Genomic DNA, 12,894 nt, shown 5'->3' on the forward strand with positions numbered 1-12,894 from the left:
TTGTACAGGTTTACCACCACTGAAATCAATACCCTTGCGCTTTAAGCTAATCTCGAGGAGGAGGAGACTGTGAGATCACGTCTGAACTGCACAACCTGTTCCCAACACAGGAAAAATCATTCAAGAATAATATAGAATCACTGGAACTACAAAGTGTACTTAATTGTCTTTTTACAGAGATCAGTTCTGCTGAATATAAAAAATTACATCCTTCAGTTTGTCATTTTGTTTATACATTTGTATGTTTGAAATAGTATCTGACCCTTAAGTGGTCCTGACTGCAAAAACACCAGACTGTGTTTTCAATAAATAATTCCACTTTAATGGCAAAGTAATAATTTAGACAGATACAGTGCGCACACCTGCAAAAAAATATATGCAAGCTGGTTTACAAGCTAGAGGAACAATAAACCAATAGAAAATACATCATCCAGTTAAGTCCGATGACACCAAATACTTATTATTAGGGCTTTACAAAGACTACAAAACTTTTCAGATGATTTATTTCACTGTTTCTGTCTATTTACATGATATGTTACATCAAAAATGTACAAAATATAAAATGTATACAGACAAATGTTTCACAAACAATTTCTGAGTTGTAAACTAGGTGAACTCACTGAGATGCATTGCAGGAAGTTCTGTATATGTAATATCGTGTGTTTGTATGTTAAATATGGCAGGAAAAGATTTGCAAGTTTGCTCAGACCACAGGTACAGGAAAGAGCAGCTTTCCTTTAGTTCTTTGAGTTGGTCAGGATGTATGTGCTGACATTTTACAACAGGAATGGATCCAGATTTGGGGGGCATAATGTTGGTCTGACTGAATCCTATTTGCATAAAATCAGTTGGAGTTTTATTAGGGCAATAGCACCGTGTAGGAACCTCTAGATTCAGTGATGCAGCTCAGTGCCATTTGAAAACTGCATTGATTTATCTTTGTTTTACAGCAAGTGACCACAGGGTGGCCACAAAGAGTTAATAGCACCAATTGCACATCCTGAAGGTAACATCCATGTAGGTGTACAGTACATGTCTACACAATGCCAAAGCCCTTAGGTACCTTCTTGTTTATATGCAATTATTTTAACCAGATGCCTCTTGTGGTAAAAGAGCATTTCCGAGTATTCTGAGCAGTTTTAATGCAATCTGTTTGTAGCCTGCCATAGCATATGCACTTAAAACATTTTCAGATTTTTTCCCCCCAAAATGTATTGGTTTCATATAGAAACTGAAACATGCTCACTCTAGCTTTGATAGCTCCTGCATAGTCATAGCAACTGTAAATACAGGACAAACACACCAGGTAATAACAGCTTTTAAGGTTTGCATTCTGTATTTGTTTGTAACATACAGGAAATCTCAGCAAGTGAAACATCTCTTAACACCAACAGAATAAAATACAATTTTTTTTGTTTGCTTGTTTTTGATTTGATTTGTGCAAGGCTTCTTTTTTTTTTAATATTTACAATACCCACCCAGTAGACTGTGCAAAACCAACCCACTTTTACAGTATAAACTCTTCCTCTTCCACAGTGGACATCACTGCTTCAGTGTTCTTTTACGCTGATTTTTTCATGTACAACAATAGCAATCAAAACAACATGCTAAAACTAGAAAAAGGGAAAAAAAAACACAAATATTTGTGCTCATGCTGCATCAAGTGCATCCAGCTCTGCTGGATAAGAATTCAAAACATCTGTCCTCCAAAAACTCCATTCCATGGGACCAAATGGATTTGAGCCGATTTTCTCAGCATTTCGGTGGCAGTGGAAGTGGGTTTGGGTTCCTTGTATATTTCTGAGGGTAGGCAGAGCAATCTATTCACAAGATAAAAATATTATATAGCAACTGTTCTTTCTCCTATCCATTTCTTTAAAAAATCATGATATACAGATATGAGGCTACTGTGTTAACTGACATTTTCTCATTAGTAAATGAAGAAAAAAACAGTGTAAATTACCAATGGTTTAGGAATTAAACCAACTGTAAAACTGTTCTAGAAATCTGTTTTAAGGCAGTGAGACAGCACCATAGGAAATGTTCCTTCTTTCACTGAAAAGGCTCAAACAAATGAAGCCCTAAAAAGCCTTTAATCAGTGTTGATTAATAATTGGTATAAAACTGTTGTTAAGGAGTGGGCAGGTGGTTAAAAAAGACCTTTGTGGTAAAAACAACTTTATAAAATCTGTGACTCGTACACTAAAAACTTGATGGAGCGCATCACCGTGACCATGGCAGTTAGAATTAAATTGGCACTTATCCAGCATATCACAGTCATGTTTTCTGGTGATTGCACAATACTGTTTGTGCTTTCTGAGTTACTATCATCATCTTTGACCTGTTCTGGAATGGGCAGTAGCGTACAACGCAAACACCACTGCAGTCCTGTGACCAGCACCATGTGGCACAAGAGAGGTTAGAAGAGAACTAGAAGACCGCATTGTTCACGCAGTGTGTCAGGGTAAACTAAAGGAAAAAGAAACCAAACAAGTTTGCACTGTAAACTTGTACAGAGAGAGAGAGGCAGAGAGAGAGAGAAGAAAAGGGAAAAAAAATTCCAGTTTGGCTAACACATGTGCAATCTGCTTAGATGCCCTTGATCTAGGGCCCTTTCCAGTTGACAAATGGAGTCTCACTTGGCTCCAAGATATTGAAATGCCTTGAAATTAAACTAATTCAAGCTTTCCACTTCAATTTTTCTTCCTGACTTTGCAGAGTTAGGTCTCCTGCCTACTACGACACACCATTCTCATTCAGGGACCTCAGCGTGCTGCTTTAATACTGGCAGTGGTCTAGTGGAAACAGATTTTACCATGATCCTCCACCACAGTTTGTCTCTTTCAGAGAGTTGATTCAAGGGATGAATCCAAAATATCGTCATGGTGGCTGGTGCTATCACTGTCACAGCTTTGTGCGCTCGAATAGTTGGCTGCCTCTTGAAGCCTCATTAGCATATTCATCTGAAAGAAGAAGGAAATGTTTTCATAAACTTGTCTCATTCAGTGCTGCAGCAGCCATGCTAAAATTTAATAAAGCTCCCCTGCTGTATGGAGTGTGTGGGTATCTAGCTGAGGGGACCACACAGAAGGATTTTGGAAAGGGCGAGGTATCAGTGGCTCCTTCTGGCACCCTTTTCACTGTCTTCTGGTCTTTAAATAGAAGTGCAAGTTTAAAGGTCCAAAGAGCCAGGGGGGTATAATGGAGCTGCCTGGTAACTCTCTTTAATTCACAGGTGAGAACGGCTGTGGCTGCAGCTGCAACACAGGCAGGGGAAGGAAGCCGTACCGCAGCTGGACATCTGGGCCTGTATTTGGAAACAGTCAAGCTTCCAAATAATTTTTGGATGAAGTAGACAGAATACATTGGAAAAGCAACTAAAAACATAATCACACAAACATGCCCCCTCTGCAAGAGAGAGACAGGGAGGCAGCGAGTGAGGGGTGGACTGAGGCCAGCTGCTTCATAAAAGAGTACCATCTGCTGTTGAGGAGCTGACCTCAGCAAGGGGAGCAGCAACAGACCCTCCTTCCCAGGAGAGGGAGAACCCCCACATAATTCATTTGGGCATTGCTGGAACCTGAAGTCCATCTGAAAAATCATAAAAACCAGCAGTAAGCTCCAGAAAATTATTTGGATGCTTGACACCTAACTCTGTGTAATGATCAGGATTTTATTTATGAAACATCCACTCCTGCCAGCATACTCAGGGCTGCAAGCAATGTTAACATCATTTTAATGTATTTCAAAGAACAAATAGGCTGTCATTACAGAAAACAGGAATGAAAACCAGAAGAAGGAGAGGTATTTTGTGTGTGAGTGTTAAGCCCCTTTTCAGGTTTGCTCAGGAATCCTTACATCTTTATGGTCTCAAGCCTGCAGTTTGTAAAGCTTTCTCTAGACTTTGAGCAGTGTTTAATATTGTTTAATGCTGTCAGGTAGCTTTAGCTGTAAGTTTAATAGCTATGCATATTTGAGGATGCAGGATACATGCAGTAGGTGTGTAATATAGCCTACATACGAAATGTCCTGGCTCCACAGATAAAATCATTGGCTGTGATTCTGTTCCCCCAGCGTCACTGTCTGTCTTCCCATCAGCTCCCCCGGAGGCAGGGGCAAGCCCTACACGCAGAAGTTTCAAGCTTCTCGTAATTACTCAAATATAGGAAGCTGTAAACAGCAAATGATTGCAGTGGGTAGGGAGCAAGGGTGATGGGCTACTGAATTCTTCAGCCTCCTAAGCATTTTCATATATTGCTTAGTGGAAGGTGATGCATACGTGCCGGAAACCTGGCCAATATGCTTGCTGGCAGCCCAAATCACAGGGTCAGTCACCCCAGAGCCTTTGTACTGGGAGACAGGGGGTCAGATGAGCTGATTCTCTACACTTTTTCAGGATGCAAGGTCTGGTTTGGGGGACTGAACACTTTGGTGGGGCTATGGATTCATTTCCTTAGCACTCCTAAGATTTCAATCCTTTTTGCTCTGAGAAATTCCCTTTCCATTCATTGTATTCCGAAGGTAGTCCTCTAAAATGGTATTATGAATTATGATGAAGACAGTCTACAGAGAAAGTACTATAAAAGAATAGCAGTTCAATATATGCAATTTAATATTCCATTACCAGAGGAGGCATTGGTAAACCCAGACATCTGGGATCATATTTAAATGAAACAATACACGGCTTATAGGGAAATCAACCTCTTATCTTTCAATGTCACCACACTTGCATTCCCTATACATTAAGACTGTTATACAGTCATCATTTATCTTAAAGTGTTCTGAGGAAGGGGACGATGGCTGTCGAATTTGCATTTCCACTAAATTCTCTACGACAGACAAGTTAGATAATGTGAGTTCCTCATTTGTAGAATGTAGATGACAAATTGCCCAACCCAAAAAGATGTTTTTAGAATAAATCGATTAATAAATTGCTTAAGAGCAGTACCCAGACATTATCATGATGAAGACCACACACATTCCTGGGCAGATGGGAAATGCATACAATTTAAGGACACATTAACTTGATAGTGATATCTTCCCTCTTGACAGATTTTCCTTTCATTCCTATCATTTTTTTTTATAAATTATAGTAAGATTCATTTTAAAAGACCACATTGGAACAGGTAAACAGTACATTCTTTACTGTACATTGTACAATTTAATGTGTGGCAGTAAAGTACATACTGCAGAGCATTTTTCCCAAAGTTTAAATCTTACCAAGGGATCCCCTTCTGTTTCACTCTGTGGGACATGCTTTGATGTTGTTCCTTCTTTTGCTGATGTATAACCTTCGTACCCAACATCTTCTGGTCTTAACTGAAGTAATGATGGCCACTCATGCTGTAGAGATGCAGAGCTCCATGGATAGGTATCAGCTACCCATTTGGAGGGATCTTCCCAAGGTGCCCTCTTACCATACATCTGTATTATGGATAAAACACATAAGTTTTTATCCTACAGCGTTTTCAGTACCAGCTGTAATAGCAGACAAAAAGTAATCAAACACATCTAAACCTTTTTAGTAAATTGTTTGCTTCAAAAGTGCTCAGCACTCAGATATGATCAGATATTCAAGTGACCTCAGCTCCATTAGTGCTCTTTCAATGGCTGCAAGTTGAAAAGTACTCCGTAACTAGTGACACTCGAAGGCAACAGTGACAGTTACAAGTTTTTGATACAACATGAAACAAAACCGTTAGGTAATTCGCTTAAGGCATATCAGTGAAAATTAACTCAGCTCTGTCTAAAATATTCAAGTTAATTTGATTTTGTCTGAAGAGAATGAGGAAGTGCCAGGACAGATTGTTCTCTTCTCCTAGCAAAACCGGATCCAGGAGTAGACATCTGGTCCACAGCTTAAGTTTGAGATCTTTCACAAGGTTCAGAGAAGAAATTCATGAAGGCCAGGATTTCCCTACTGTGGAGCACAGCAATGCTTACAAATCCAGAAGGAGAGCAGAAGGAAGGAAGAGCGAGAACTCTCCAAGTTTAGGAGGTCTGTCAGCTTCCTCAGTAAAATGCGCCCCCTCCCCCCCCGACCCCCCCAACACCTCACTGCAGTTCACGAGCAACATGTTAACTGGGAGATCCTTGGTTGCTGCTTTACAAATTCCCTTCAGCTATGCTATCTGCAGTAAAAACGACACATTGAGCTTGGGAAGCATCCACGAGTGCTTTCTGTGATCTGTGCCAGCATAAACAGCCTCAGACAGTCCAAGTAGCAGCATCATATTGGCAGGGTATACACTTATGGAGCATTCAGATGGGCTGCACTCCTAATGAGGAATAAAATAGTTAAGGATTTTAGTGCTAAAGCCACAGAGATAAGTTGTGCTTATCACTGCAACACCTGCTCCCAGGCACTTGCTGAATGCAGAGCTCCAGGTTAGGCAGACAATTTCCCTATAGTATGCACAGGGATACGTACTCAGTATCCCCCCTTATGCACTTCACAGAGACTAGGCTGCTTAGCAGGGATCTGCCTAAATGAGCCAAGAGGAAATGTTTTTGCAGGGAGGTAGAAAGCTAACTCCAGGCTGGAGGCAGCATTTCCTTCATTCTGGGATTAACAGAGATCAAATCTTTTCTGGAGTCTGGAGCAAGGAGTGTAGATTCTGGGTCTGACATATGAGTTTGCTAAGTACCAGGCTAGAAAGTCCACTCTCCTCTGGATCTAGGAACACCTAATTATATCATACAAAAGATTTCTGTGTATCATTAAAAATGTTGTTCTATGGAAGTTATCCAAAGCATCTAAAAATTGGAAAGGTTCATGAAACACTGTATTTTCTTCTGTCTGCTGCCATCTTCTGCTCTAGAATTGAACTTTTCATTTAAGTAGGTACCCTGTATATTTGGGAAAATATGAGCATGAAGAGTATCACTGCTTTTTTATAGCTGGTCCAAACAAGCACTGTTAATCTCACTGTGGCTGTTCTATCAGACATTTGGCAGGTTTTTTTGCATAAGCTCTAAACACTCTCTAATTCCCAGAGAGAGAAGCAGTTTTAGGAAAGCATGAGATATTCAACAGGCAAGATTCTAAACCTCCACCTAATCAGTATGTCACCATGTCAACACAAGGTGATAAAGAAATTGCAACTGCTTACACAGTTCTTTGACTGGTCCAGAACAATGCCCTCCGCACTGCACAGTAATTTCTTTTAGTGTCAGTAGAGTCATGTGTAGCAAAAAACTGCCTTTCCACAATATATCTTTTCATAGGGTTGCAGTGCATAAAAAGAAAATAAAAGGAAGAAACTCACACAGAAACTGGAAAAAAAGTCTGGATTAATTTCAAGATTTAGGTTTGCTCCAGAGATAAGCCATGGTCCTAACTCTTCACCTATGTGGGACAACATACAGTGCTATACAGTAAAACTATTTGCAGCCCTCCTATTAAAGTAGAAAAAACCTTACTAGTGTGGTAATGGAGAATGTTAAGAGAATGGAAGTGCTGCTAACTCCTAGCTCTGGAGAGGACAGGATGGAGGAACAACAAAACACTCTGAACTGACAGCAGTTATCCATGATGAGAATACAGCAGGGAGGAAACCTTAGCCCTACAGGGAAAGGAAAGTGGAGAGACCAAAACCAGAGGAAATACAAGCAGTGGTGCAAGATGCAAGGGTAAAAAAGGGACTGACTTGCATGTTCACCAGGGCCAAAGAGCAAGTTCTCTCTATCCGGTTAGATAAGGCCAGTAAACAAATCCTTTCTGCATGGTGAAAATATCCTTGTTTACAAGCTTTCCTCCACATGCCTGTATGCCTAGATATATATATATATGTGGGAGAGGATTAGACAGACCAAAACTCTTTCGTTACACATTGTAGGGGCTGTTAGCTCTTCCATACAGTGATAGGCTGAGGCTGCCTTCACTCAGGGAGGCAATACGAGCTGTATTCAGCATTGCTGTGAAGTCTGTTCAAATGGTGGAAAAAGAAGAGCCTTCCAGCAGTCACGGAGGAGAAACTCTCTTTATAAAAATCTAAGATAAGTTAGTGCTGGATAAAATATAGCCAAATTATATATTAGGGTAAGAGCAAGTCAAAACGAGTCCAAAGCTTTTTTCTATAAACCTACCACAACTTTTTTTCTTGTAAATACAATATCACAACACTTGGATGCATTGCTTAAAACTATCTTGGAGAAAGCCTATGAAACTAATACAAAAATTTGCTTTGAAGTAAGTGATTTACCTGAAGTCCCTCTCTCACAGCTTCCAGAAGATACGGTACTAGGGAATAGTTCCAGAGGTCTGTGAACCACACTCGGGAGCCATCAACATCCATAGGGCAAGGGAGGAAAAGGCGAGGACCTGAGAAGTCAAGTTGTGTATTAAAAATGTTGAAGAAGTTGAACACACTAAAAATAATCTTTACAGAATTAAAGAAAAATTAGTACTGGAGCGACTCCAATGAAGAAAATGGTAATATGAGACTACAACTATTGATCTATCAGTTTCCTATTACTAAAAATGAACTAGTGTCACTTTACGCAATCCTAAGGTCTGATGAACACTTGCAAGTTTTACCCACTAAAAGACCTCAGGTATACGTACATCTCCCACCTGACAGACCTATTATTTTTATTGCTGTAATTGCGCTGCAATGTGAAAGCAGGAAAAAATTAAACTTTGAAAACTTGCTATTATGGTCATTTTTGGTGTTGAATTTTTAAAATGATGATCATTTACTTAAAAGTCTTTAGCAACCAAGACAGAAATACTAGGGAATACAACTTTCTCATTAAACTTTGCATTTGCTTTTCAGTCTTGCTGGTAATGCTAACCAGGCAAATTTCCCAGAGTGATTTTGCATTTCCCATTGTAGACTGGGACAGAATAACTTTCAAAAAGCAAATTCAGCCTTTAGTAATCTCTACTATGCTCAACCTGCATCCTTATTTCAAACTACTGGGCCAGGACTCACCAATGGTTACATCTGAAGAGCTGTGCGTTTCTAGGAAGCTGTTGAGATGATGCCATGTTTTGGGGATCCAGTCAATGATTTTGATGAGCTCATTATTGCGTATGTTCTTTTCTATTTCAGTCTCAATCAGTTTCCTTCTCAGGTATCTGCCCAAGAAACCCTTAACAGGCTCTGTGTGGTTAGCACACAGCACCCACCTGGGAAGAAAGGATAAATGTCAGGTAGCAATGAATAGCAAATATACCATATCCTCTTGAACATGCAGATGAAAATGATGTCATGAGCTCCTAAGGCTGGTGAACCAACAAACATAAAATAGCTCTAATAAACCACCAGGTTATATTCTTTCCTTATTGCCACTGCTGCAATGCAATCATGATTACAGGTTTCAGCTAGAATTCAAGACAGCGCTGAAGATAAATGGAAGGCAACAACTGTAGCATCATGCTAGAGATACAGGAAAGGGATCTTGTTTCTTTCACCAGAAGGAAAAACACAATTCTGAGAGTTATCAATATAGGAGAGTCATAGGAGCTAAACCGCTGTGATTGATGTTTGTGGAAGACCCAGGCTGGGAAGAAGGGAGTTTTAGAGTTCTGTGCAAACACAAAGTAAATACAGAGTGAATGTACCTGAAATTGTGATGCAGCTCCAGATTTGGTGAAGAAGAAACTCCCTGGTTCATAGTTCCAATAATATAAGGACTGAAAAGAGAAAAGTAGCAGATTCAGGTGGAAATTTTGTTGAGGGAAAACCCATTCACATATTCAGAGAATATTTTTTATTCTTATCTGCACTAGGCCAACTTTGAAAACAGACCGTAGATGTGTTTTAGACTTAAACTATTTCTGAACTAACCTCTTTTTGGTATGTTTATTCTTGCATGTTTCCCCTTTCTGCACATTTATAGTTTACTAATACCCATCTGTAACAAGAAATGAGGTAAACTTGTGTTCGTGTACCTCATTACTTTGTAGTAGGCTCAGAGTTTTAATTTCAGAAGCCAGTGCATCTCATGAGTAAGACATAGTATACAGTGACTTTACGAAGGGCAGTCCCTATGATGGAGCTTTTACAGTAGAAATATCCTATTTAATAAGCCAGTGGAAGTTTCCAGAAACCATTATTTTTATTGTTGCTTGGCAATAAAGGACAGTCAGCCAGCTTCACACTTCTGCACTACTGTGGCTCACAGGAAAACTGTAGGAAACGCAAGTCCATCAGCTATACAGCTGCTTTTGCATAGCATGGTTTGTGGGTTCACACATATCTCAAATTCCACTATTATAATGTGCATTTATTCTTTCTCTCCCATAACCTCTCCTCATAGTACTTATGAGCTTGTATGACCTGACAGGGCAAAAGGAATAAGACCCTAATCCAGTCAAACATTTAAATCCATCCTTAAATTCAGTGCTACATTTATATCTCACTGAGGTGCATGGGAGTCATATAAATAAAGTGAAGCAGACATATTGAGTATTTGGCTGAAGAAGGGGAAAATTATACAAGCACTTAGATTTAAGGACCTGCATAAGGGCTTTCCCAATCTAGCTTAAGAGAGTCTAAGGTTCCACTGGGACATTTTATTTTGCAAACCAGCAAAGAGCTTTTAACTGTTTGTTAAGGTGTGTGAAACCTACCATTTATTATATTTACAATTGAGGAAACCATTGAAGATGTCACTTAGTGAACTGATGTGGTGGAGGTTATCAAGAATTATGACCACAGGGAGGTCAGCACCATTGTTGTCAGCACTGCATTGCTCAGCAAGATTAGCTAGGTATTGTCGCAGATCCTTTAGCAGAATTAACGAAAAACAGAAAAGATTAGACCGATTAGACCGTGTATGTAATTACAGTGGAAGAGACTTCCAGAAAGATAAAGAAACTGTTGCAGAGTTTCCCAACTGTGGATAATTCAGCTGGATCAGCACAGGCAGGAAGACCTGCTTCTAGTTAGGGCAATACTGAAGTCATATGCTAGGAAAAACAAAGGCACTAAACATAAGGCAAGAGACTGAAGCATGCATACTCCTATTTGGTGGATACATTCCTCAGGAACCTGCTGATAAAATATCTTATCTCCAATGGTAAATAGGCTGCAATAAAATATCCTATTTCCAGCGGGCTGAGATATTCACGTTAATTGTTGGACCTCCAATTTTATAAATGCCACACACATATATCAAAAACAACAAACTGTTACCCAATCTAGGCATACTGAACTGCTTCCTCAGATATCTCCTTTCACCTCTCTCACTGAAAATCTGTTCAATCTTTTGAGGATACTGTATCACACTTCTTAATAAAGTTCCCTGTGTAAACATTTTTTTTTTCTGTCAGCTATCTGCCTGGCTGCCACTTAGTGCTGGAATAAAATAAAACTTTCTATAATCAAAACTTTTCATATTTTTATTGACACTTCCTTGCCCTTGAAGGTCTTGGCTAGTCAAGTTTTACAGCTGTATCCCTTGAGGTATCTAATTTTGTCAGTGTTGGGAATACTCAGTATTATGGACAATGTTCCTATTGTCATTTTACTTCACGGATCGGTGGTAGCAAAATCTTTTTTTCTTTAATGGGAACATGTAATTTTTTTTTATTTCAAGAATGCTTTTTGTTTGACTTTTTATGACCAGGTATCTCTATGGGGAAAATCATGGGTTTCTTCCAAGGAATAGCACCATCTGTATTATTCAAGCACACTCTGCATTTGACAATGATATATTTTTTCTTTTTTATTATAAACCCAGAAGTTCTATGTAATCTTCAGAGAAACAAAGAATAGGAATAAAAAAAAAAAAAACCACATACAACAAGCAGTTTAGCAGCAACTCAAAGCTCTTTCCTCTGTGGGAAGATTTCCCTTATAAATGCATATACGGTATAACAATAAAATATGCACACTTTCCCTGCCAAAGTAAATGGCATCACAAATCATCTATATAAAGACACTGAAAAGAGCTGTTTTTACTGGAATGGTTCTCCCATCCCTTTGGGATCTGTATGTTCTTCCTTCTTATATTATGTTAACATTCATTATGCTCTGTGAAAAGCTGAAAGCCCTGGGCAAAACCTTTCATTTTCTGACCATCTTCCTGGGTACCAAGTTAGGAGAATACCCAATTTAGGATAACAGGTGAATAGTATTATCTGTGGGTAGCACAGTAGTCATGTTAGAAGCTTGATAATTTGGGCTAAGTAAATCACTGTGAATATGATATGATGCATGAGGTAATTTTAGCATTGTCAGATTCTGACTGATGCGCTCCAAAACTATGGCAGCAGTAGTATTTATACAGTGTCCATTAAGAAATGGAACCCAACTTACTAGTTCAAAATCCTCATTCTCAAATCTCTGCCAAGAATAGGCTCTATTTTCACTCTTAAAAAAGTCAGTTAGACCAGCATTACTATATACCCAGCCTTTCTGACAAAGGAGTTAGACACTCTAAGAACGGAAGTTACGTGGGTTTCCATTCTGCATCTATCCTTAAGGTGGGTTTTCTCAAGTGAGCAAAAATTCAGGTTTCCTTCACAGTGCTTCAATGCTGTTTAGAACAGAGAGACCTGGTCTTCATTCCTCATGGGATTAGAGACTGAATCCTTGTAGGAAAGGATGAAAAATGAGCAACAAAACAGTATGCCAATTAATAGGATCTACGCTATGTCCTCACTACAAATCAGGCAATAGGTTACCATTTCAACTGTAACTTACCTTGCTTGACTTGTGATCTACGTTAAAAGTTGCAATTGCATCCTCAGTTTTTTTTCTGCCAGATTTAGTTATTATATATTCAGCCAGCCTGTTAGCTAAATAGGTCTTTCCTGTGCCACTGGGTCCCGACAGAATAATTCTGCGATGCTCCATCAGTAAATTAAAGTACCGCTGGGTAATTGGCTTAGGAATTAATGTGTCAAACACAAAACTGTCAAAACTGTTTTCTTCCACTCCT

The 12,894-nt window shown here is 39.3% G+C and overlaps 1 protein-coding gene across 1 annotated transcript in view; it reads right to left on the reverse strand.

The window, feature by feature from the left end:
* Positions 1-299: 299 nt before the first annotated feature.
* NAV3 (neuron navigator 3) overlaps positions 300-12,894 on the reverse strand; it is a 282,224-nt gene continuing 269,629 nt past the window's right edge. The window contains exons 32-38 of the mRNA XM_067313062.1: positions 12,657-12,892; positions 10,580-10,734; positions 9,569-9,640; positions 8,937-9,133; positions 8,205-8,323; positions 5,221-5,424; positions 300-2,963 (exon numbers count right to left, since the gene is read on the reverse strand). Of these exons, the coding sequence (XP_067169163.1) occupies positions 2,844-2,963; positions 5,221-5,424; positions 8,205-8,323; positions 8,937-9,133; positions 9,569-9,640; positions 10,580-10,734; positions 12,657-12,892 (1,103 nt within the window). The 3' untranslated portion in view covers positions 300-2,843. The remainder of the gene's footprint in view (positions 2,964-5,220; positions 5,425-8,204; positions 8,324-8,936; positions 9,134-9,568; positions 9,641-10,579; positions 10,735-12,656; positions 12,893-12,894) is intronic.

The sequence above is a fragment of the Apteryx mantelli genome, chromosome 1 (assembly GCF_036417845.1).
Source record: "Apteryx mantelli isolate bAptMan1 chromosome 1, bAptMan1.hap1, whole genome shotgun sequence".
In the NCBI taxonomy this organism is placed as follows: Eukaryota; Metazoa; Chordata; class Aves; order Apterygiformes; family Apterygidae; genus Apteryx; species Apteryx mantelli.